Genomic DNA, 27,840 nt, shown 5'->3' with positions numbered 1-27,840 from the left:
CACATTCCCTTTTGAGTTCAGTAATTATGTCCACTCCATTCCAAATGTCTTTCATGTTATTCATAGTGCTTTTTTTTTTGTTTTTTTTTAGCTTTGGAAACTTCCCTCCCTTCACTCACCACACTGTATGTTATTTATAGCCTCTTTGTCACCAGATTTGAATGCTCTCTTCTTTTCATTCAAGGTACTTTTTAGCTCCTTAGTAATACAGGGTTTATTGTTTGTAAAGCTGCACACTGTTTTTGAGGTTACAACATTGTCAACACAGAAGCTAATATACTCTGTGATGCAGTGACCGAATCTGTCAGTAATGCTACTCTGTGACTTACACGTCATTTTTAAGTAATTCAGAGCCATTTCAGTCTCAAGGCTCTACTACTTCCTTACTGTCCTGGTGGCAACAGATTGCCGCCTAATTTCAGCCATGTAGACAGGATTAAGATGGATCAGTCAGTTGTCAGATATGCCCAGGGGGTGCTTCAGATTTACAAGTACACTAATACTATTTGTCAGATTTTGACAGTTCACACCTCACCAACTGTAAACGTAATAGATGTCATAGTGTATTCTTTGCAAGGGTCTAATAAATGTTATTAATTTGAAGGAAGTTTCATATTAACATTCAATGTTATTTATATAACACCCTTCGGAAACACGGGGTTGCTATAAATGCCCATACACAAAATAATTGTGAACAAGTATCTGGTAAAGTTTTTATATAATACAAAATATAAGATATTTGCACAAACTAAATATGCAAAAATAATGATCAATGAAATAAATAAAACCTATGTTGAAGCAGTTATAAATTACCCCTAATTAACAGTGATGGGTCTCTTAATCCGAACTAATTAAGACTAGGGGGCTTCACCCCCTGCTCACTTCACTCGCCAACTCCCCCGGCCTGTGCTACACACCAGCCACTTCGCATTATGGCCGCTCACGTATGTGGATTTCACATTCACTAAACAAAAAATCTTTTAATTCCCGCAGATACGCCTCTTCATTGGGAAGAAACACTACTTTTCCCTGATGGCAACACGAATTAAATGATCTACAAGTCTCTAACTTAAACTTTAAATCCGAACAATATATTTGATCTCTTTTCACTGTTCCGTTATTTCACCGACTAATAATTTCCATTTGTTTGCGCTAATGTGATCTTTACTATCATTTTTTGAGACTTTTGAATTTTAGTACTTTCATTATCTCTAACCTGCTCTGCATGTGTATCATCGCACCAACGTTTTTGAATTCTTTACGACATTCTACTTTGTCATCTACTCTTTGTCTTTTATTTCTGGCCATGGGCCTGGTTAAATCTCTTGGTACAAAGTCTCATCTCACGGGGCATGAAAGTATCTCTCGGAAAAAGTCACATCTCGGCCCAGGCTAAAAAGTCTCCTCTTGCAACCAACGTTGCAACCAAGTCCCAGCCTCAACAGGTCACATGTTCTGGGCCTGCACCAAATTAACATTATTCTGGACAAAAATTTGTAATTACCTCTCAGACAGCCTTGGACTCACAATTCCTCCTAACCCATTAACAGCTGTGTTTGGGGTTCTTCCAGAGGGGTTTAAAGTGGAGAAAGACAAACAAACTGTGATTGCACTCACTACACTTTTGGCACGCAGACTTATTCTGATAAACTGGAAGAATCCAAACTCTCCTCTTTTAAGTCAGTGTGAAACCGATGTGTTATATTATTTGAAATTGGAAAAAATCAAATACTCAATTAGAGGATCTGTACAGACTTTTTTCAAAACATGGCAGGATCTGATCAGTAATATTTTAAAATAAGTTCATGAAGCACAGAGAATTTATTAATTTAGGTATGTTTACAAGCCTTAAATTTAACGTTATTTGCCTTGCTCTCTCTCTCAGGGGTGGGGATCGATCTGTTCTTAACTCCATTTTTCTTTTTGTAAAATCTTGATTGCTTTGTATGGATTGTAATAAAATTAATAAAAATTAAAAAAAATAAATAAATAAAAAATAAAAAGTCTCCTCTCGTCCCAGGATTTGTTTTATTATAATAGAGACACTAGAGTACTGTTCTCAAAGGAGCACATATTCTTTAAAAGAGTGTATATTTAGAAAGGAATGGAAGTATTCAGTCGACTGAAGTGGGACAAGACTTTTTAAAGTCTTGCATTTTATTAATAAGAATAGCTGTATTACCCAGCTTTATCTGTGAAATGTTCTTAATCAGTGGGCTTCAGTTATAGTGCTGTTCGTCAACTTTGTATTTGTTTTACCACAGACTAATATTATTAGTTCACTTGCGCTGTTTACAGTTGAACATGCTACATACTGTACAGTCCTTGGTGGTGATGACATGAAAGACATTGCAGCAACACTCTGTATTAAAGGACATCACCAAATTAGGTTATTTGGTAATGTTACAAAGGTGATTTAAAGTGGATTTATTCAAAGCTAAAAACTGCTCTAAATCTCATCTCTCTGTTTGCATCAAAGCCTAAAAATTACTTTTACTCACTCAAAAGCACAGTCCTGTTCTCTCATTATCACATTCTCCACATCTCTTTCGGCTACGGTATTAAAAAAAAAAAAATCACACTTCATTTTGTTTAGTCATGCCTTGACTCCATTGGCTAATTTGTGTTGTGTGTTTGTTTTTATTTATTTATTTTTTTTGTTTATTTAACTTCAGAAAGCACTGATAATTGTTTGCTATTACAAACTTAATGGTCATAATGAAGATATGGAGATGAACAACAGTTTTGGCTTTTCAAAATTACAAGAATATGCACTGATAAAAAACTCAATTCATATCAGTTTTATTGTCACATATGGTGGACAAAGTTAAGTGAAGTGTACGTATGGCCAAATGTATCATGCGGCCACTATCCGGCTGCTGGAATCTCGCTTCATAAATATAGTATACACAATAGTATATAGTATATAGACTATAGTATCACAATAGGTAATGATAAGCAAAACAGTTGAATTTCCTTTTGAATACGTTATATACGTCGAAGTTTTCAATTGTGAAACATACTAAAACCAGGTATTTGGTTTTGGGAATTTTTAGTTTTTTTTTTTTGTTTGTTTTTTTTGTATATTAAGAAAGATAGGAGGGATGCTCTTTAAGGGTTTGGCAGTGCTGCGCAGACTGGTTTTCGCAACACATTTCTTAGAAAAACGTCCGGATTAAAATAAATGGGGAACGGTCTGTGTTGTAAATGCAGAATTTCTAAACACAATTCGGGATGAATCAAAATGGCATACTCTTAAGATAAACACTGTAATTCAGTGAGACAATAAAATCGTTATCCCAAAGTGGATGTAACATCTACTACTTTTAATGGCATGCCATGCTTGTCAATGCTCTTATTTAATTGTAGTCCCATGTCAGCATTTTCCACAAAGTTGCAGATAAGATGAAGGGGAGTAAATATATTTTAAATACCTTTCTTACTGGATCAGTTGCATAAAAATGGAATATGTGCACAGCCACAGCCCCCCTGGCAAGCAGTTGAACTTTATAGCGCACTTGGTAAACGCAGCTACTTTGAGCTTTGCCAAACTTTGCTCCTTTCACATCTCTCCTGCAGATGGCCCTCATCTGCATAAAGCAGCATGCCAAATTTATCGGTGTGATCAATGTGAGCACTTTTGGTGAAAAAGGGACATGATGCATTGGGAAATCCTACTAGCTGGAACATTGTTAATGACAAATATGAACAAATAAAAAAAAACACTTGTCAATTTCAAAAGTGAGTCAGTCAGTCAGTCTGTCAGCTTTGCATTTTATACTTATATAGATGTATGACTTCACAGAAAGTCGGTGCAACTCCCTTAAAATAGAAATACTTTTTGCCAGAGTCTGTTATGTATGTTTTTCTGTACATATTCTATTGTAATTCAGTGTGGACAAAAATCATATGAAAAGTACTATAGCCTGATGAAAGCCTTTATTTCATATATATCATCCTTTTAGGAGAAACAAAAAAAGTGTTAAAACCCCTAAAAAAATTACCTTTAAAGAGTAATGTGATATCTGAGTTACTTGTGTGAAAGCTCATATTTTCAAAATTTTCAGTCTTAATCCTGTTTCTGTTAATGCTTAGCATTGTAGTCATACTAAAATAGACTAAAACCAGGCATTATAGAACAAATACAGATATAGCAGGGATATTGATACAGAATACAAAGTTTCCAAGAGATTTTTTTTAAGCTGCTTATATTAAAAAATTGTTGTCCCAGATTTCCCTAAATACAAAGAGGACTGTTTGACTTATGTTAGGTAGATTGCCCAGAGGGGACTGGGTGGTCTCTTGGTCTGGAACCCCTACAGATTTTATTTTTTTCTCCAGCCTTTGGAGTTTTTTTTTTTTTGTTTTTTCTGTCCACCCTGGCCATCGGACCTTACTTATTCTATGTTAATTAATGTTGACTTATGTTTATTTTTTATTGTGTCTTCTATTTTTCTATTCATTTTGTAAAGCACTTTGAGCTACATTTTTTTGTATGAATATGTGCTATATAAATAAATGTTGATTGATTGATTGATTGATTTCAGCTCTTCTAGGTTAATGGGCCGTTCAGCTCACTATGAAATGTGCCATGGCCCTGGTAAATAATACTAATTTCAACAGAATAGTACAGAAGTGTCCATTACCTGTAATGTCATCTACTCTACCGTAACCAGCAAAACAACAATGAAACCAAGGTCCACTGTCAAAAACAGAAAGACAATGAGAATGACTTAAGGCAGTCAGTCAAAGTATTTGCTACAATTCGTGTTGAGCAATATGAATAGCTCTATAGCTAAAGGCTAATCATAGGAATTCCCAGGAGGCCTGCATCTGACATTGCAGTGTATGGCCATTATTAAAGGTCTATAGGGTGAGCAGGAAAAAATAGATGTTTGAATGTGTAGAAAAATGACATTTAAGGAGTTACCTTTTATCAAATGTAACATCTGCTTTTTGGGTGAATTTTTAAAAAAAAACAGGACAATTGAAATAGGATTGTTCAGTATTCAATAACTATTTGCCAAATTAACATCCATTTGAAGTACTGCTATATTTTTGAAATTAAGAAAACCAACTTCAACCCATTCAATCAGTACCCATTTCATCTCTCTGAAACTGTTATGTTACAAAATCACTTCTAGAGTACTGACTAAGGCTGTAATTTCTTGCTGCAGCGTGTCAGAAGGTGCTTGTTTGAAACCCCATTTGAGTTGTTTTTTTTTTTTTTTTAATATAATTTTACTTGGGGTCTGGAGAAGAAAGGTATACTGTACTTGATTATGTACAAGTCATATGTGCCTGGCAAATATTCATCTTCCTCTGTTGCATTCTCTGATGTATTTTCGGATAATTGCATATCTTTTGTGGTAGAAAGTAGTGCAAACAAAGTAACTTCCACTTATTATATCTGAACTGCAGCCAGACTTAAATGCATTAATGTCCAAAACAAACTCTGTCTGGTAACAACCTATAGTGAAACTTCTCTTATTGAGACTGTTAGCCTGATTGAAAAAATTTAAATTGAACTGCTGGTGAAAGAACAAGAAATGAGCAAGAACAAAGGAATTATAAAACCAAGGAAGTAAGATAATGGACAGTATTTACAGTATTGAAAATACAAGTACATTATTAAAACAAATGTACAAAACCTAAAACAAATACCATTCCAGTGAGTGAAAGCTATAATTTTACAGTAGTATTACAGCATGTTAATGCAGGCTACAAAATCTGCCAAGTATGAAATACTTTATTTAATGGTAAATTTTCAAATTTGGAAGACTATGCTAAACAGAGTCTAATTTTAGAAAACCGTGAAAGCCTTCCATTCAGTGTAATGAAAACAAAACTGGCTTCAGCCACAGAAATACATTGTCATCTGCCAGATACAAACATTGTGAATTGCCAGGTTACAGGTGGTTAATTTATGTTTTGTTGTCATATTCTTTGCTTATGTGTTCTGCTGTCTTATCTGCCTGCTGAGTATTGTTCTAACATCGCTTTTTCTTCTCTTAGTTGCTTGCCTGTAAATATCCTGCTTCATGTTGTGCTAACCTTTTTCAGATTATCATAGAGCTAGCAGAGAGGAGCAAACACTTGCAAACTTATCAATAAGATTGACACATTAGTTTCTTTTTTTTGGAGGTTACCAAAGATGACTTAAAGGGTTTACACAACAAGCAGTTTTCATGCTGTATTTTCCTGGTAAATTTTTTGGTAACACTTGTATAGCATGTAGAATCCTGTGCCCTAACTGCACATATTATATTAAACTAGCATTGAAAGGCACGCTATGAGGGGACTGGGCAGTCTCATGGTCTGGAATCCCTACAGATTTTATTTTTTTCTCCAGCCGTCTGGAGTTTTTTTTTTTGTTTTTCTGTCCACCCTGGCCATTGGACCTTACTCTTATTCTATGTTAATTAATGTTGACTTATTTTATTTTCTTACTGTGTCTTTTGTTTTTCTATTCTTTATTATGTAAAGCACTTTGAGCTACTGTTTGTATGAAAATGTGTTATATAAATAAATGTTGTTGTTGTTGATGTCCTTTTTTTTTTTAAGAGCGTGTGTATATGTTTGTGTAGGGAATAGAAAATTAGCAATGAGTACAGAATAAAATAGCCTATTTTTAGAGACAGCAGACTCCTTCAAAATAGAGTAACCAACTACATATCTTTAGTTGTTGTGAAAACCCTGTACTCCCACCATCTAAATTCATCAAACTTTTTAAAATTAGTTGGTGTTTAAGAAATCCATAATTTTCTTTATTTGGTTAAAGAGAAATTAGCAATGGAGAGCTTGCTGTTTGTTGGCAGTCAAGTTGAACTTTACATTGTATTCACATTATTTTGTAATACATAACTCTGAAACATAATACAGTAGAACTGTTATAAAATAGGTAATTAATTATGGTTAATCTGTGAACAAAAATACATATTGATAATAAAAAATAAATGGAGAGTTATTAAATTTAAGAAATACTCCCTGAGCAAAAACTGAGTTGGGCTCTTCATAAGTAAATTGAGAATTGTCCTTATTAGGTTGTACCATTTCTAGGGTTATTCTTGTTTTTATTATGCCTCATCCTCCAGAGTTGAGCTCCCATGATCCTGACCCCTGGCCCTGCTGGAAACCAAGGGGGTTGCCCTCTGTTGGTCTGAAGGAGAAACTGTCCTGGATATACTCTCTTCCCCTGGTCCTTCCAACCTCAGGGTATCCCAGCTGGGCAAGGGCTCTGGCTGTCCACCACAGTTCATAGACCTAGGCACTTGGCAATACTGCCTGCGTGTTTGAAATGAAAGTATGGGAATATTGTTGTATTTTTCTTATATTAGATTGCAGTCTGCATATGTTTCAACAGCATGTATTTACAATAATTGATTTTTTATTTTTCATTATTCTAATATTGCAGATAGTATACCAGGTCTGTGATTGGACACTTGATATGAGTAATGCAGACGTATCAGATAATGAAGTGCAACTACTATACTTTGTTACTTAAGTACATTTTTCAGTTATTTGTACTTTACTTGAGTACATTTCATTAAGGACAACTCTAGCTTTTATGTCACTACATTTTTAGGTCAAATCGCATACTTTTTGCTTCATTCAATTTTCCAGCAACTTCTTGTTACTCGTTACACAGACTAAACTATTTTACATTCATATAAGAGACCTGTTAGGTGTGTTGTCAGCGTAGGTTATAGTTCAGCATTGCTCAGACACAGCAAATAGAATGCCATGTATCATTTAAAAATAAAAGGGCAATAATGCTTGTTGCATTGCTCATTTGGTAGGTTGTCCCCATGATTCCCAGCTTCTGTTGAGAAACAACACCTGAATAGCCGCTTTCCTCTACAGTTGTATTTGAAAATAGCACCTAAAGAAATCACTGCTTTTAAAAGTTCATCTTCATATTTAAAGAAACATGTTGAAGTAGACCTTTTTTCAACTCTTCTTAAGCTATCTTACGGTTTATGGTTACCCTGAAGTCCCAAAGGGCTGTGTCTTTTTTTATCTTGTGTAAATAAGAGTTTATGGCACAAGTAATATTTTGTGCCCACAAGCTATACTATCAGGGCTGGCTCTGGCTAGGTGGTTACCTATATCAAAAATCACAGTCTTCAAAATAGTTAATAAATAATAATTCTCAAAGAGGTGTAGCATAGGGGACACAGCAGGAAAGCAACTCTTAAATTCAGTGCTATAGGCTGATGTAATTTAAATTAACTTGCAATCATCCCCCAAATGGGCTTACATTAAAACTTACATTAAAAATAACAAATATCATTCTCTGTGGTCCATCATCATTTATGTCATTCATTCTTAGCATGCTAATCTAGTTCCCCATAGTCTGTATCTCACAGGAGAGATTTTCTGAGGTTATTCATTGATTAGATAGTTACATTGGATCATTTGCATCTGTTATTAAAGATGGGATAAATAAGAATCATGGGTAAATGTTCAAGGATAATCATTACACTTCAGTTTTATTTATATTTGAATTCTGTTATATTAAGCTTGTCGATTTCTTTAACCTGAAGAAATGTATGTTTTTGAAGCTACCTTGGTAAGATTTTACCATAACTGTTATCATCTCTGTAAGATACCTGGCAGGCTGGTGGTTTAAATAGAGAGTTACAGGAATTTAACATATTTAAAGTAATTTGATTACAAGACACAAATGTGTGTGTGCAATTTTTTTTTTTTTCCCCGGAGAGCCTTTAAATTCAACGAATAAATAAAGCTTATCAATACATCCCAATTCCTATGTGTTTTCTGAAATGGCTTCACTCAAGCATGATTGTTTATCTGAGACCATCTTGAAAAAAGATGTTGTAAGAAATCAGATCTCCCCCTTGACATCTGCAAATTGTAAATTTGTTGTTTTCCTAACTATCCATATTTCACTTTCTCCAGTCCTGTCTCATGTCTCCAGGCTTCTACTGTATCTTGATGATTCTGCTCAAAGCAAAGGGAGTGTCAGGGTGCCATTTACAGTTTCGCCAAGGGCAGCAAAAATTCTAAAGCTGGCCCTGTATACAGTAAATTGTCAAAATAATATCCATATATTGTATGCTGAAGATATTGCAGTGGATTTTTACAAGCCCCGTTACTGACTGTAAAAGTCGCCGGTTAACTGAAAAAAAAAAAGATTTGGGATTCCAGTGAGATCTCGTGCCCATTGAGGGGTGAAGGGAGTGACACCAGGGTCTTGCTGTCCCTTGTTATGTGCTAGCTTAATATAAGGGGTGTCGACTTTCCTAGAGGCAGAGATAAGTATTTTTGTTACTGCACTGATGAGCCACAATGACTAAGGAAAACATAGGTGGCTTATTAAGTGAAGATTCTAGTTTTATGTGCAACAGTGAAATTTGATTAGCAGCATACAATATTTTGTCTTGATAAATTATTGTATAATTACAGCACATCTGTTGTTCTATCTTCAGCTATATTGAAAAGTATGTGACTTTTTCAGCTTTCTTTGAGCTGTCCTTTTTATTAGAACTTTTATTAGTTTGTGATTCAGGAGAAAACATTTAAATTTAGCAGAATTGACCCATGTCCACAGCATTCTTCAGCAGAACATTTATTCTGTTCAAAACATTCTTTATTCTGTTCTGTTCTGTATTGAAGTTGAATTATTGTAGCATAATATTAATGCAAGTTGGTTTAATGCTATTCTTGAGCATTTTTTGTATTCTTTTTTTGTGTTTTACTTTTCAGCTTCAGGTTTTAAAGTCGGTTCTGATCTGCGTGTTTCATGCTGGCTTGAGAGAATAGTATAATCTGCAATACACCTAGTAGATCCCAGTAAAATCTGTGAAAAGTTCATTTATGCTCTTCAAGATATAAATTTAGTATGATTTCTTCATTGTATGACAAAGACCCCTCATTATTAATTTGGTGATGTGTAAAGCTTTACCCCTGTACTCATACATTAAGATATTAGGAAACATGGCAGCAATAATCCAGTACACAGTATGTACAGTTATAATACTAGTGTTATGCTTATGCCACATACTGTATATCTAAAGTTTGAACATTAGAACACCCTAGACGAGAACAGGCCATTCAGCCCAACAAAGCTCGCCAGTCCTATCCACTTTATTTCTTCCAAGAAAACATCGAGTTTTGAAAGTCCCTAACGTCTTATTGTCTACCACACTACATGGTAGCTTATTCCAAGTGTCTATCGTTCTTTGTGTAAAGAAAAACTTCCTAATGTTTGTGCAAAATTTACCCTTAACAAGTTTCCAATTGTGTCCCCATCTTCTTGATGAACTCATTTTAAAATAACAGGCTCAATCCACTGTACTAATTCCCTTCATAATTTTAAACACTTCAATCATGTCACCTCTTAAATCTTCTTTTGCTTAAACTGTAAAGGCTCAGCTCTTTTAATCTTTCCTCATAATTCAACCCCTGTAGCCCTGGAATCAGCCTAGTCGCTCTTCTCTGGACATTTTCTAGCGCTGCTATGTCCTTTTTGTAGCCTGGAGACCAAAACTGCACACAGTACTCAAGATGAGGCCTCACCAGTACATTAGAAAGGTTGAGCATAACCTCCTTGGACTTGTACTCCACAGATCTGAGCACAATATTAACCCAACATTCTGTTAGTCTTCTTAATGGCTTCTGAACACTGTTGGGAAGTCGATAGCTTAGAGTCCACTATCACTCCTAAATCCTTCTCATAAGGTATACTCTCGATTTTCTGACCGCCCATTGTGTATTCAAACCTAGCATTTTTACTTCACACTATGTGTAATACTTTACATTTACTGACATTAAATTTCATCTGCCACAAATCTGCACAATTCTGTATGCTATCCAAGTCCTTCTGTAATGATATAACGGATTCCAAATTATCTGCTAGTCCACCTATCTTGGTATCATCTGCAAACTTAACCAGCTTGTTACTTCTATTCCTATCTAAATCATATATATATATATAAAAAATAGTAGCGGCCCTAGTACTGACCCCTGTGGAACACCACTCTTAACATCAGCCAGTTCTGATGAGGTTCCTCGCACCATCACCATCTGCTTCCTGTGTCCGAGCCAATTCTGCACCCATCTAAAAACATCACCCTGAACTCCCACTTCTTTTAACTTGATGCCCAACTTCTAATGTGGCACCTTATCAAATGCTTTCTGAAAGTCCAGATAAATAATATCATAAGTTCCACTTTGATCATATCCTTTTGTTTTGTTTGTTTGATTTCATCTTATTTAATCTGAGCAGCACTTCTCCCTCTACAATTTCCAAATCCCTCAGCACCTCCTTAGTAGTTGCGTTTACCTCTGGGAGGTTGTCCACTTGCTCACTTGTAAACACCTCAGAAAAATTTATGTTTAGGGCATCCGCTATTTCACTGTCTGTGTCTTTTAATTCCCCCTTACTGTTTCTGATTCACTTGACCTCCTCCTTGACTGCTCTTTTACTACTAAAATACTGAAAGAATCTCTTAGGGTCTTTCGCCTTATCTGCTATATTCCTCTCCAACTGTCTTTTAGCCTCCCTGATATTCTTCTTAATGGTTGCCCTCATGTTCTCATACGCTCTACGATTCACTTTGCAGTCATTAGTCTTATATGCCTTATAAAGCAGTTTTTTCCTTTGCAACTTCTTTTTTAAATCTTTATTAATCCACCGTGGAGTTTTTTTTAGTTTCCTATTAATTCCAAATTTAGGTATGTATATACAATTAAAGAAATTTAGTAAGCTTTACACTTTTTTTTTTTCAATAATTCCATAAAGGATTCAAGCTACAAGAAGTATTTCAAACATCTTAAACATGTATCAAAAATCCCGTACAGTGATCTTTAAACTCCCAGGTTTGCTTATTCTTTTTTACTTGGTATTGCATGGGCATATTTTTATATTTTTCTTTTTTCTTTCTTCATCTTGTAAAGCACTTTGAGCTACTTCATTTGCATGAAAACATGCTATATAAATAAATGTTGTTGTTGTTGTTGTTGCTTAGTTATCTTATTGTGTCAAATCCAGGTCATGAATAGTTGATGTGGCTGATGACTTTGGTTTTAGTTAAGTTTTTAATTAGAATCTCATTTCTGTTTTTCATTGATATCCTGGATTTTAATATTTTGTAATTAAGAAGTACGTTTACAGAGTTAAAAATTGTATATAATATCTCAGTTATTCCCAATTTGTTTTTTGCTCATTACATATTTGACTTATTATGGTAATTTAATTTATCACTTGCTATTTTGTGTTTTATAAGGTAACTAATTTACAAAGTACAGACAAAAAGCACAAATGACAAGGCACAATATAGTCACCTGTAATTAACCAATTACAAGGAAACAAACTACAGCCTATTTCTGAGAATCAATAAATTGCAGAGCTCATGAGTATACTTTTGACAGAACTACTCTATAGAAGCAAAAAATGACAGGCAAAACTAAACGAGTTGTGACAGTCTGGGTTGGCTTCATACTGCTTTGTTGCATCTGGAAGCCTCTTGAATTCAAAACCGTCGATAGTCATGAATCTAGATAAGCTGGACAAATGAGGACACACTCTTACAGCAAAGGGTAGGTACAAAAGTGTCAAAATTGAAATTAAACAAAAGCAAATACAGCTCAAGGAGTGCTGTGCATCTTCTCATAAATCAATAAATAATCCATTAAAAAACAATAAAATCCATGTGGAGGTTAAAATGCAATAGATAATTCCATAAAAGTGAAGTTTAAAAATCATGTCATGAGACTGTTCCTTTAAAAATGCACAAGCCCTGGTGCCTTCTAAAATCTGATGTCTCCCTGGTTTATCCTCCTCGGATCCCAAAGCACAAGGAGACATCCTACCAACAGGCACAGCCAACCTTCAATATACAGGGTTGGGTCCCTGTTGTTGCTTGAGGTCCCCAGCAGGACACTGTGCCTGGCTTTGCTTCTCCAACTCACAGGTCACTTCAGTTCCCTAAAGACGCTCAGCCGGAGTAACCCTCTTCAGACCCTTTGAGCGCCTGCCATACGCACCTCCTTGGGGCTCTTTACCTGGCTGCCTGCCTCCTCTCAACTGCACACTAGCTTTTCACGATCCTGCCAACTCTGTCATTCCTACCTTTAATTTTTTCATCCCCTTACACCTCCATATTTCATTCTGTCTCTTTTTTATGTATACTTTTCTCTGCTATGCAGGCTCCTTTATGCTGCCTAATCGGCATAAGACCCTCCACCCACACTGACTGATCCACTCGCATTTGCCCACCTGCACACTCTTGGGACTTGTTTATTTAAAAACCTGTTCTAGCCCATTGACCACTCATCACAGGCATTTCAGTACAAACTCTGAAAAATCACCTCCTTCTAAATGTTTCTGAAACAAAACTTTGAAAATAATGCAGCAGACCATTTTGACAACACTTTTCATAGACTGTCCATATAGCACAGTGCTCTACACTACATTCCTCACATCTACTTTAGGCATAAAGTGTAGACGTTTAAATGTATGATAAAAATAGAAAAACGCCAGATCATACTGAAGGACGGTACACTGAAAATCCAGGTCAATTCTTTTGTTACGTACGTTGGCCTGATAACTGCTTTCAGACATGATGCAGCCAAGTAACGGCAAGATTTGTTTTATTGTGAATTACAAGTATTGTAAAAGTTAACATTAAGTAATATTTTACGTGATGTCATTTTCTTTGGCAAAGCTTCTTTTCCATGTGAGACCAGCAAACACTGTTTCTTTGCTGAATGTGACAGAGTGCCAAGATGTGACAAAACAGGAAAATTAATATGTGTTATAATTTCTTTAGATATTTTGGTTGAGTTTTATATACACCTTTAGGAAGCCAAAAAATATTATTATATTAGGCAAAACAAAAGTTGTTCTCATATGTATGTAATGCCACACGCTCTGGTGACGGTAATTCTTTGCCACTCCAGGGGCTGGCACTCCCACTGCAAACTAGAAGACTAGCCACTGACATCACTTTTGGTGTCCATCTACCTGGACCTGCCTCTTCCTACCTGAAGAACCTCCATCTTTAGCAGTTGAAACGAGACTCTCATCTGAAAAGATGTATCTTAATGCTCTTACCTGCATTTTTTTCTCTTTTGTGAAATTCTAATTGTACAGCATTTGCCTATGGGTGCCACAACACTTTTTACTGTTTCTGCTTGTTTATTACAATGCAGATTTGACATTTATTTGTATAATGAATTATTGTGCAATATTAGTGTTTGCTGGGTTACCCAGTTGACATACACAATATGTGCAGGAGGTCAGTGAGCATTAAGCGGGTACAATGTAGTTCCAGGCAAAAGCCATATGTAAAGAGAACACATACTTGAAGAATAAAAATCCATTCCAATGACAATGGCTGGGCACTGTAACTTAATAGCAAGTATGTGGCTGCAAGAAGTTTTTTTTTTTAAAACAGCAAGCAGAGTGAATAAGTGCCTTTGGAAAGCTGCATGCTATCAGCCATATACTCGAAGCTGTAAAATTGTTCCAGTGGAGAAAAGTGACTAAATTTGGTATGGTAGAAGAAGGACAACAAAGGTGCATATGTGGGTAGCCTCGAGGTACAAAAAAAAAGTCATAACCAGAAGAACTATTATTATACTAATATTAGGAGGCATAGAAAAATAATGGTATGTGAGAGGAACTATTGTTTGTTTGCAGACAAGGTTTGTTTTAACACAAACAATATTCTTGTATATTATAGCCAATGAATGGGTTTTTTTATGCATCTGACTTCTCAATTTTTTCATCTCACCTTGTATGTCTTGTTTGAATAACAGATTTGTGTTTGTTTGAACCACTTTTTTACTTTCAGTTCTAAACCAGGCTGGCACATAGAGATGCATCAGGTTATACTTATATTGCACATTTCTTTTGACAGTGACTTTGAGAAAGATACTTCCATATGGTTCAGATAAAAAAAAAACATCACTTTCATTAGTGGTTTGTGTCATTTGTTCTCAGATTTCTTGGTTATGATTTTATTGTCCAGTTAAATGGGTCTTTACTTGACTTATTCATTTATTATTTACTCATTATAATCTTTTTGTTCTTTAAGGACAAATGTATCGTCAAGACTGATGAAGCTTCATTTGGGCCAGTGTTATTCCCATTAATAAAACTAAATATGTTGTTAACAAAAACAATAATTATGTCATTAATTAAAACTTAAATGAAAGTGAAAAATTTTCAGGAAACCAGAACCGAAAGAAAAAGAGCAAATAAAATCAAAACTAAATAGTTTTTTGCATTTTTTAAGGTTGATTTTCAACATACTTGTCTTTGTGTGCAATGTACATGTGAGCAAGCAGTTGGTGGTATATTTATTAAGTATTATTTGGAATCACTCAGTAATAAATTTGGTTAATAACAAGCATTGATTCGTGTATATGTGCAAGTATCCTTCACTGCTGTCACCTGAATCTGTAGATTTTATTGGAATTGATTTTATTCTTTCAGTCAGTTTTCCCTTCTAGAACTGACAGCGAATACCAAAGCCTCATCACTTGTGAATGACTTATTCAGTGGATTTCATTGGCCACAATTGAAAGTCAATCAAAGACAGCCCTTTGTCAGCGAATGGCAGAGACGTTTCACTAAACATAAATAAAATGGCACCTAAATTCAAACATTGTGCCCATATACAATGGAAGATACAGTTAAATAGTTTGAAAATTAGAGAGAGAGAGGATTTTTCAAGATCAAATAGCCACCCCCATGCTTCAAATTCAGTCAGTAGGAGAGGAGACTTTGTCCAGACTGCAGTAGTGCACAGCTGGTATTTCAAGGTCCTATTTTGTCCTTTAAGGAATGGCTTTCTTACTGCCCCTCACCGTGTGAAACCTGCACATAAAATCTACTCTTCACTTCGCTTTTTTGAGCATTGTTAAGCTGTGCTTGAAGCTGCTATCACACAAGCTGGTGACGCTCAAAATCTTGATTGGGTTGTGACTTTGGGTCTGCCAGATCTCTTCCTATCAGAGTTTCTTCCAGTTTCCAATTTTTTTTTAAATTGCGTAGGACACCATTGTACTCACTGACACTTTGATTGATGATTTTTTTTTTTTTTTGTGCCATTTCTCTTTATGAAAGGCCTAAATTTCTAAGGGTAATGATGCTCTGTCTCATTTCATTTGTTAATTGCCATTTTCTTGCCATTATCACTGGAATATTGTTCAAATGGTACTTCAGAGGGTGTAGTAACACAGTCTGCTTCAACTCTGCTTTAAGACACTTGGAGGGTTTGTAAGTAATCAAATGAAGCTGGGACACATGTAAAAATTGTTTGCTTCAACTTGCAAGGCTTAATTTACTTTAATCATTTTGATTACTTTAATTTAATTTACTATAATTGCTACAGAACAGCTGTAGGTTGTAACCTATTAGTCCCTGAAGAAGGCCCATTTGGAATACTCTGATGTTTCCCTTTTTTCACTTTTTGTTAACCTAAACTTTCAATGCAAAGTTCTGGCAGTTTACTGCTTATATTTTCTACATTTTAGGTCATTCATTGCATTTCAGCTGATTAGATTTGTAGAAAAACGGAGGTGTTCTAAAACTTTTGACCGGTAGTATATAGTCCACTTCATTTCTGAGCATGTTTGGCTCAGTAGAATATGCTTCATATTGCATTCTATTAAGAAAATCCAGTCATATTTTCTGTATGGGTTCAGGCTATGTTGTTACTCTAATACTAGTTCTTCTTTTTCTAAAAATTTGATTCAGTGCTTCAGAACTAATGGGATTCTAAAAGTGTACATTTATAAGAAATAATAAAATGTAGTGTTTTTAAGTTTATCCTTTAATACTGAACAATATTTCAATCAATTTGAGTATTTTGCTAAATGGAGCATGTTGTAATGAATGATGCCCTTCTGGAGGTGCTGTAAAGTTTTAAATATTTCTAAATGTATTTTATTATGCATACATCTAACCACCTATCCATTTTCAAACCCTTTTATTCACTTCAGGATTGTAGGGGCAATAGCCAATCCTGGCAGCATTGAGTGCAAGGCAGTAACCAACCCTGGACGGGTCACCAGTCCCTCATCCATATACTATATACTATACTATACTATATCCATATATATATATATATATATATATATATATATATATATATCAACACTGGGCCTATTTAGAGTGTAGTAATCTTGTGATCTGTATTATAATGACAATCAGTGACTTGTGTCTCAATATGTATGGCACTGGTCAAATTTTATTTTACCTTTATAATTGTTAGAATATTATTTCCAAAATTATTTTGAGGATATGGTACATGCTACCTAAATTCTTGCAAATATGAAAACGCCTTTTCTTATATAAAAATTCAGCAAAATATTTTTAAAAGATATTTAAAACATTTAAACAATTTGCTGTTACTGTGTGCTGATTCATTCTGTCAGGTGTGACCAAGTCTTGGAGGGCCACAGTGGTTGCATGCTTTTATTGCAGCCACTTTAATATTTAGTAACCAATTACTGCTGTTAATGCAATGTGCCTCTTTTTCTTTAATTTTAGTTGACTTGCTTTTTAAAATTCAGATTCTTTAATTTCCATTGTACAATATCGATTTCAAATTAATGTCTGAAAAGAGCGAAGTAAAGGCTTGAGAAATATTAACCTGCTCTGGCTCACAAAACATTTTCACTATGCCCAATAAAAAAAAATATCAGCAGTTATGGAAATGTCTGTTGTGACAGAATCAGAACCCTAACAAGTCTTAGAATTAATTTGTGTGTTTCATGAACAACAAGAATTGGTTTCTAATTGGAAAATTGTTTAGAGCAAAACTGTTGTCGTTCTGCGTTTAAGACACCTGAGTTACCTGGTCATTGGTTGATCTGCTATATATCTCATTGTAATGCGAAAGAAGCAGCTTCCATTAGTAGCACTAATTGATTGCCGATTGAGAAAGTAGCTAGAAGAAAAAAGGCAGCTTTCCAAGATCTTAGTTTGACACCCCTGCTTCATGTACTATTGCAGCTTATGATATACTGTTAATGTAACATCCCAGCATCCACTAAGAAAGTAATTTTCATACCAGTTTTAAAAATGCAAGAAATGTATGGCACTTAAAACTTCCTGTGGTGCCGACAATAGTTTACACAAAAATATATAACATGAGGTGACTCCTTAAAATCAAGTTTTCATTTTATACAATCCTACCTCAAACTTTGTTTTTATTCTGTATATTTAGTAGTTTTGTTTTCAGTTAGAGTTTGTGGATTTTTCAGTGTAAATATATTCACATTGATTTTTATTACTTCATTGGAAATCTAAATATGATTTTATATTAAGTAGAATAATTAATTCCTGTATGTAACATGAGATCTTAATGTCTTTCCTCTAAGCATGAATCCTTTAAAATTGACAACAATTTGACACGGCTTGCTGATGCCACAAATGGTAACTGATGTGAAATCTTAAAAGCTTTCTATTGTGAAGATGTCATCACTTTCTCCTGAAACAAAACACCTAAATAGTTTTTTTTTGTACCTTTTTGTTTTTCATTAGTTTAATAACAGGTTGTTTAATTGCAGTATGACTAAACAGTATTTTTAAAGACAACTGCAACAGCAAGAGAATACAGATAACCTAATCTTACAAAGGAACTGCACTACAACCCATTAAAGGGAATACCACTGTATTAATAATATGGTTGTTTCACAAGTACAGCATTGTAAGATTAGTAAAGATCTGAACAGCAGGAAAATCATAACAGACGTTTTTCATTTCAGGTAACTTGTAATGTAGCAGTGACCTACCTACTTGAGCTCCTTGTTAATCACTTTACTGTATGTATACTATATTACAGTTTTATTGTATTTACTCAAGTCAAGGTTGATTTGCACACCAGGGAATGTAATAAAACAATATTTACAGCTTTTTGAAACAGCAATAATTAAGTGTTTTTGTATTGCCTTCCACACTATATGTGTATTTCTGACAGATTCAAACATGGGAACATTCAAGCACTGCCAATGTTTAATAATAACCAATTATTTTTATGGCTAGACATTTTGAGAAAGTTGCCAGCACCTGGAGGCAGTAGTTAACAGTAGCCACAGAGATTTTGTTATGGCTCTTGACCAGAGTCAAGCTTTCCTCTTTAAGCAGTATAAAGATACTTATTATTACAGGAAGTCAGTAAACTCTATGTATGTTAATGTATATGTACTGCTATTGAATTTGCACAGATTTGGAGGCATGCAGGCCAAACAGCATAATTTAATTTGGTAATATCCTTTTCATGCCTTTGTGTATATACTTTTAGTTTAATCTTTCCTCTGTTTTGGTTTGTGGGCCATATGCATCTTGTTTTTGTCTTTTGCAGTATACACGAGAGAGGCATGCCTGCTACAATATGCATATTTAAAACTGTTTGTGACCATGCAGCACGTGAGGGCAATTTCTCTTTTGGAAATAATTTTCTTCATGTCATGAAGGAATATACAGTAATATAAAAATATCATGCACACATTAATGTAGTGTTCCTATTCGTACTATACTATATATTTTATGAACCACCCATTTGTTTAAGTACAACAGTCTGGAGGAAATCGGGCACGTTGTTTGTAAAATAAGAGGCTTATAGCACAATTGTATTTTATCTTAGAAAATTTTGTTTTCTTATTTATGCTGTCTTTGCAATGTTATGTAAACCTTTAGTGAATATTCCTAATAAAAATGTGCAGTTAAAGGGGAAAACAAAGTTGTTTTTTCTTTTAATATACTGTACACCTATTTTTTTTTTTTCTTTTCTTTGTCATAGACAAGAAACTTGTTTTCTGCAACAAAAGCAAACTAAAATGCTGTCTGTGCATTTTAATGTTATCATTGGCAAAAGTTGATTTTAGTGAAATATGCAAATGCATTTTAAGGAGCACAAAAGCATGCACTACTAAAATGAGGGATACTTCTCTATAATTTTATATGAAATTAATTTCGGTCTAATATGAAACCTTCACCAGATTAAGTTAATGTGTTACACCACTTTATCTTTTGAAAATTTAAAGAGTTGTATTTTTATAGACATACACACATTTTATTATTGCTTCTTACTTTATTAAAATCTAATGCTATAAGATATGATGAATCTATGTACTGTATGTAAATTATTCATTTCTTTTTTCTAACTGGTAGAATTTATGTAGTTTCATTTTAAAGTTAGAAACAAGATGTATTAGGCATTTTTATGTTGCTGGACATGTGGAATGCATTATTTATTGCGTAACTTAAGCAGAAAAGGGGGTGAAGTTATTTTCATATCTGAGCACCTTCAACTTGATATTCTATTTAGTTATTTTAAAAAGTTGGTTGCATTATTATGTGTTCTACAGTATATTTATAGTGCAATCATCTATCTGTTTTGTTTATTTCATATTCTCATATAAGCCCTTATGCCGATGGTTTAAATATTTCTATATCATAATTCCATAAAAATGTAACATAGTATCTGTTGAGTCTTTCAGTAAATTCTAAAAATAGTTTAAATTCCTGTTTTTTAAACATCTGTGCAAGTTTCTTGTTAAACCTTACATAACAGGGTGATTGTTACATTTTTCTAAGTGTGTAGGTGAGTTAGAGCAGATTTTGTTAAGCCTTGGGGGTGTTAGGCAGTTTGAGGCCACTAAGCAAGGCCAGTTTCAATGTGATAAATGCTTATCTGTTTGAGCAGCGGTCCTGACATGTAGCAGCACCATTGAGATAGGCATCCTGTCACTTCCCAGACATACACGCTTTACATGTACAGCCATTTGTTTTTCCCGTAATAAAGTTGGATTTTAAATGACTAATACATAGAATTACTTTCTTTTTTTATGGTGATTTGAGAAAAATAAACATTTTAAAACTCACTTTGCATCCTGTCCAAATGAACACCCTATTGGTCACTCGTGGATTCTCTGTTTCAGTAAAAAATAGAACATATTGTTAGTATTCTCTCTATTTGAGTCAAAAGTAGACCATTTATGTAGTGTTTCACATAATTGTGTATTTCTTATGTCCAATTAAAATAATTGACATACTCATTAGCTCTGACGCTATTCTACCAGTTGCAGGTATTAATTGTAATTGAAACATAGCTGTGTGCTGCTTTAATTGGTAAAGTGCAATCTTGTACATTGCATAATATCTATCTATCTATCTAATAATGGCATTTTTGTGATAATGAGTTTAAAATTATAACAAAAACAAAGCTTACATTTCTCCCTCTGGCGCTGTGAAGGTTCTGAAGCTTATGTTCCCATTGACATATGATGGACCAGATGAGGCACCATCGCTGCGGCTACTACTCCTGCTACTTGCCAAACTCTCCTCACCATCCAGCTCTTTTGTCTTCGATATTTGCATTTCACATGATGTCTTTAAACTGTGGTTTCCATTTTCACAATCGCATGTTCTTCCAACTTGTCCTTTAATGTCTGCCTCGTGTAGGCATGAGCATCGTGCCCTCATCTCCTTGGAAAAGACATGAAGCACTGCTCCATTAATCCATGGACAACCCAACAGTTTCTTAAATGCTTTGCGGAAATCTGGGCTCCGACAATAGATTATGGGGTTTAAGCCAGAATTGATGTAGCCCAACCAATTCAGTAAAAGAAAAATTTTCTTTTCTGGTATTTCCCTATTGAACACTTGTATAATGTTAGCAACAAAGAATGGCAGCCAGCATAAAGTAAAAATGCCCATAATTATACCAAGAGTCTTGAGAGCTTTGTGCTCTTTAATGGCAGCCAGACGGGAAGGTCGTCTCTTGGAGTTCTTCCTACGAGTGCCTGCTGTCAGTGAAATTGAGCCAGAGCTCCCCTGTATGTTGTTGGGGTTAATGTTGGATGGTGAGGGGGGCTCCCCACTCTCATGAAAGCGTATACGATTCCGTTCAATAAGGTGCACTTGTTTGCTGGCAATGGCAAATACCCTTGAATAAACAAAGATCATAATTAGCAGCGGTACATAGAAAGAGACAACAGATGAGGCAATAGCGTAGGGTTTGTTAGTTATAAAGTCACAGCACTGTGTGTTATTATAGCAACTCAGTGCTTCCAGGTCATACATGTCCTTTGAGTAATGATTCATAATGGGGAGAAATGAGATAAGAGCAGACACAGCCCATATGATGCACACCACTATCCGTGCTCGCATTTTATTCAAAAGCGTCTTGTACCTCAAGGGGGAAGTGATTGCAATGTACCTGTCCACAGCTATTACACATAAAGTTTCAATGCTAGCTGTCACACAAAGGACATCAACTGATGTCCAAAGTTCACAGGACTTGGTGTCTAATTGCCAATGGCCTGTTACCACAATAGTAGCCCCAAGGGGCACCACCAGTAGTCCCATGATTAGGTCAGCACATGCCAGAGAAGTGATGAAAATGTTTGTCATAGTTTGAAGTCGAGGAGTCCTGGTGATGGCAATGATAACAAGCAAGTTTCCAATGACAATAATAAGGATGATGGCTATCATTCCAATAATTTTTAACATAACAGAAAAGTCATTGGCCAAGCTGATGTCTGAGCCATTCATGGCTAGTGTGACATTTTGAAGGTTTGCTGTGCTGTTCATATTTCTTACTGTTGGTTAATAAAAACAACAGTTTCAAACATTGAGCGTTCTCTCTTTGGATTTGATCATCTGGTACAGTTAAGAATTAATACAAACATAAATAGATAAATAAGCATTTCGTGCGACTTAGAACTCTATACTTTTTCCAGAAAGCTGAAAGTCAGGCTTGAAAACCAGCTTTAAAGTTGAACAATATCCTCCAGTTTTCTAGATCAACAGCTGTCTTCATTTTCTGTGTACTTGAGGTGGTTGCTTTTTCAATGCAAAACAACACAAGAAGTGCACATTTTGAAAAGTTTACATATTAAATATTAAGAAATAATGTCCAGTCTCATGCTTCTTCTTTCTGAAATTGTACTCTTCTCTCAGCCTCAGTTCAGTCTGAATCCATATCTGTAAACTAGGTATGCTGTTAAATCCATCTGTAGCAAACTGATCACCTCTGACACTGAAAGGACTTCAGTTTCTTTCATCAGCTGCAGGCATTCACTCTGGAAGCAGCCGGTGAAGCAAGACAACTGGCTGGGTAGCACAGCTTGTTCTTGTTTTAAAAAAGCTTGCCAGCCCACTGGGCGGGGCTGACAACTAGCTTGCTTTAGTCTCGCCTGAATTTAAAGAGACAGGACCAGCTCTTTTAGTGTACTTTCTGATCTCTTCAAACAGTTTTATCTTCAAAAATCTTTTAAAAATTTGATTAACAATGTTTTTCATTAACATTGTTTTTTTTTTACTTTGTTTTTAATTAACAACATTAATCTGTTGACATATTCAGACTTGTAACATTTTTGAGATTTTAACAGATTTTTGTTTTTATATTGGTTTTAGAAATATAAAATGTTTTTGCGTTTATATATTGAATCACTGTCATGCACCTCAAAACAGGAGGCTGAGTCTCAGTATTTTACCAAAACCAGCTTTATTCATCTTGAAACAGAAACAGCAGGGTTATTTATTGTAGAGGGAGCTAGTATTCTCCTATACATTGTGAAAGCTGGCCCCGGCACAGACAGACGGACAACATATTTTGCACCCAACACACTTTTATTTATATACACTATGTACAAAGTTTTCTCACGTGCACCCCCAGTGCCTTCTTGCACCGATCTCCCCAAGTCCAGGCCACACAGTCCTTTTGCCTTCCTGACCGCCTCCCGTCCTCTCTCTCCAGTTCAGTCTACTTCCTCCCGACTTCCACCGCTGACTGGAGGGAGGCGGCCCCTTTTATGGGGAGCCGGATGGGCTCCAGCTGCTTCCCGGCACTTAACAGTGGCCACACCCCTGTGTGGCGGAAGTGCCGGCTGCGCACCCGGAAGCCGTCCGTGTCTCCCCAGTCGTCTTCCCCCCGGCCTGGTGTGGCGGAAGTGCCGGGCTCCCGGGACAATTAGGCACTGGGGCGCCGCCTGGCGGTGGCCACGGGTCCCTACAGGGCTGGGCTTCAAAGCCCTCGACCCGTGGCTCCCAACAGAACCAGGACGGACGCCCCCTCGCGGTCTGGAGGAGGCACAAGCCCTCCTCACGTCCTCCTGGGCGTCCGTCCGGCCGGGGACCACAACATAGACACAGCAAACAGGCATAGTCAGGGCCAGGTTATACTGTTCCCTGAATTTATAATATTCCTTGCATCATCCATTGGCAACGAGAACTTATGTCAATCGGCTCGTAGTTGCTGCTGGGCTGTGAACCTGCGGTTGTCTTGGCGACAGACAAGCTGTCCTCCACAGACACAGCAGCAGCACGCTTCGGTGTGTTGTCCCGTTTTTGGGGGGGTTAAAGAGTTCAGAAACCATTAGCATTGGAGAAATATAAAAAAAGCAAAACAGACTTTTTTATTCCAGATTTTAAATTGAAAGTGAAATTCATGCAACTCCAAATATAACTATTTAAATAGGTTTTTTGTTGTTTTTTTTACTGCCCTGTCTTCATTTTACTCTAAACTGAATTAGGTGCCTGCGGTGGGCTTGCACCCTGCCCTGGGTTTGTTTCCTGCCTTGCGCCCTGTGTTGGCTGGGATTGGCTCCAGCAGACCCCCGTGACCCAGTAGTTAGGATATAGTGGGTTGGATAATGGATGGATGCATGAATTAGTTGCATTAAAGAAATGGATGGAGGATGGATAGCTTCAGAAAATAGATTGCTAAACTTTTGCTCATATGCACAGCTTAGTTCAAGTGCTTTAATTTATTAAGTTGTTTTAGAATTGCAGCAGTTTTTTTCACATGTACTGAGTACAGTGACATTCGTAATATGTTGCCATTCTCCAGCACCATGATATAAACAAAAACACATTAAAATACATAACTTAAACTTAAGGGACACAAAATAAAATATAAATTGCTTATATATTGTGAGAGGCTGCCTCTCTGGCAAGGAATTTCCTGGGTCAACGGCACTGATAGGATTGCACAAGGTAGGGGAAAGGCCCAGTTGAAGGAAGGGAGGAAAAGAAAGAAAGAGAGAGAGAGACACACACACACACTTTGCCTGCAGTATACCTCTTACATGTGCTCTGTATCATAAATGAACAATAGGCAGGGGCAACTGCATGGGTGGGAGAGAGATATGACATAGGTGAAATCCTGCAAGTGACCCAACACATACCAGGCCTCCTTATAAAAAAGAGCAAAACTAGGGAGGAAACAGCTGACATGACTGCACACTGTGGCCACTTGAGGGCACATAAAAGTAATGCATCTGAGGAGCTGTCTTGTGTCTTGGCTCTTCAAAGGCAACTAAAGCCTAAGGGGTACAAGAACTCAAGTAGCCATTTGAGGGTTCCATAGCCTTATATGCCTTGATCAATTAAAAAGCACTCCAATCTCATAAGTCAGGGGTGTCGAACATAATTGTATTGAGGGCCAAAAATAACACTTTATATAGCTGATAAGAGCTGTCAACAATATGTCAACAAACAACTTCTGCCACATTTTCTTTACAAACAAGACAAACAGGTACCTCTCTGTTCTTCACAATTATATACTCTGCCTCATGTCTGTCTTGAAACCATCTTCTCCCTTTATCAGCATTTTGTTTTTCTTGAATGTTGCACTGCGTTAGGAAAGATGCCAGTGGCCATGGAAGTGAAATTAGCATTGAATGGAATAAAATGACGATGGCACCAGGACCAGCAGTAGCATTTTTGCTTCCTTAGGCAAAGCTGTTAATGACCCCTTTCTTCCCTCCCCCTTTTTTTAATAAACAAAAGAAAACTAGCGGTTTACTACTGATATTAGGTAAATTTAAATAAATTTAACTTGGTATTTTAGAAACTGAGTATATTTTATTTACAAAATATGTAAATACAAAAAATGTATAAATATAACAGTATAACATAAAGGGCAGATTAATAAATTGATGGTAGTTCCATTTTACAAACAAAATACCAGCTTTAAAACATTAATAATAGGCCTAATTAAAAAGGACATACATGACCGCTACATTGAGGACCTTAAATCATTTTTTTACTAATTTTAGAAGTTGTTCACATTTATACTAAGGGAGAGTAACTATTAAACAAAATAATAATAATATGCATAAATTAAATATCCAATTCAAGAAGTGCCAGGGTTGTAAAGTTGAAGCTGACCAGTTCAGCAATCACAAAGAATTCCGTTTTTTGATTCATCATTTTTATATATATATATATATATATATATATATATATATATATATATATATATATATATATATATATATATATATATATATATATATATATATATACTATTTTTGCAATATTGTTATAAAATTTTAATTTGTTTTTCTTCGCATGTAACTACTTGTTTGACGTCTTGTAAAGCACTTTGTGTTGCATCCTTTGTAGGAAAATGTACTATAGAAATAAATATTGTTATTGCTGTAGCTTGTAAAAATTCAGCATCACAACTGGTCACATCATAAAAGCTGATAGTCATTCTAATAAAATTGGGACTAAGTGTTCCCTTCTGCAACTGGGTTGTGGACTTCCTAACTGGCAGACCACCGCATGTGTAGATTGGCTTCATCATTTCCTCTCTGTTTAATCTCAACACAGGTACACCACAGGAGGATATGTTCAGTACTACTGTACAGCTTGTTCAGCTTTGACTGTGTGACCAAACGGAGATCCAACTCCAGCATTAAATGCTGATGATTCCACTATTGTAGGCTAATGCTGCTTGGTTTCTTTATTTCATGTCATTGCATTATAGCTGGTAACTTGTGCAAGATGCCTAAGCCTGTTTCTAGGTAAATATCACTGTGTGAAATAACTTTATTGTAACTGAATTGACCATGAACTATGATGAGACAGCTTAAAATGAACAGATTTAACTTCTGGGCCAGTGGTGCCAGAACAACAGTCTCTTCCTTAATGTCAGAAAAATCAACAGGCTTGTCTTAGATTTCAGCAGGTACTTCACATTTTTGCTGAGAGCAAGGATGCTCTGAAGAAGATCAGATTGAAATCACCGAAGCCCTGAAATGGGCAAAACAGTTCTCCGCTATTATTAAGAACAATCTGCAATACCTTCACTTCCTTCGATCTCTGAGGAAAGTGTGGATAGCTCCATCTGTATCCCCAGCATCTGCAGGTGCATGCTGAGGTGCATACTCAAAGCCTGCATAAATCATCTTATGGCCCCAGTTCAGCATGGGATTACAAAGTGCTACAGAGTGTGCTGAAATTGATATTGAGTATTACAGGTGCACAACCCCTACCTGTCCAAGGCATATATAAAATATGCTACTATACAAAGGCAAACTGTATTATTGAAGACCTCAGCCATCTTGCATAGTCACTTTTCTCTGTCTTCTGTTCTGGTAATTGATTTAGACTTTTTAGCTTTCACACCACTAGACTCAGAAATATTTTTATCCACAGTGTTTCTGATATATGTGTGTGCTTGTTTATGCATGAATGTATGTATTTAAATATACAGGGAGATTCACTCGAAAGAAGCCCCGAATATTCTGTTGTAACTCCCATTAGGATGAAACAATCTGAACCAAAGAAATACACTATATACCTTGACGTATGTGTAATCAATTGCATTACATGCGATGCTGGAAGTGGTTTCCGTTTTCTGCCAGATGCATTTCGACACTGCACTCCATGTTCCTGATCATAACGGCAAGCATCTCTGGGGGATTAGCAGCAATTTCAAGTTGGATGTTTTCCTTCAAATCTTCCAAAGTGTAGGACTTTTTCCGATAGACTTTTCCTTTGAGCATACCCCAAAGGAGGAAGTCTGGTGGTGTCAGATTCAGTGACCATAGTGGCCAAAGCCC

At 35.9% G+C, this 27,840-nt stretch overlaps 1 protein-coding gene across 2 annotated transcripts in view; it reads right to left on the bottom strand.

The window, feature by feature from the left end:
- The window catches only part of LOC120538910 (beta-4C adrenergic receptor-like), a 76,366-nt gene extending 53,294 nt beyond the window's left edge, over positions 1 to 23,072 (bottom strand). Inside the window, exons 1-2 of one of the 2 annotated variants that reach the window (XM_039768509.1) lie at positions 21,213 to 23,072; positions 20,867 to 20,913 (exon numbers count right to left, since the gene is read on the bottom strand). In XM_039768509.1, the coding sequence (XP_039624443.1) occupies positions 20,892 to 20,913; positions 21,213 to 22,576 (1,386 nt within the window). In that variant the 5' untranslated portion in view covers positions 22,577 to 23,072 and the 3' untranslated portion in view covers positions 20,867 to 20,891. The remainder of the gene's footprint in view (positions 1 to 20,866; positions 20,914 to 21,212) is intronic. The other variant, XM_039768507.1, reaches the window with a different exon arrangement.
- Between the last annotated feature and the right edge of the window lie 4,768 nt (positions 23,073 to 27,840).

This window comes from Polypterus senegalus, chromosome 11 (genome assembly GCF_016835505.1).
Source record: "Polypterus senegalus isolate Bchr_013 chromosome 11, ASM1683550v1, whole genome shotgun sequence".
NCBI classification, from domain to species: Eukaryota; Metazoa; Chordata; class Cladistia; order Polypteriformes; family Polypteridae; genus Polypterus; species Polypterus senegalus.
The sequence above is the reverse complement of the archived record's forward strand: the minus strand, read 5'-3'. Positions and strand labels throughout refer to the sequence as shown.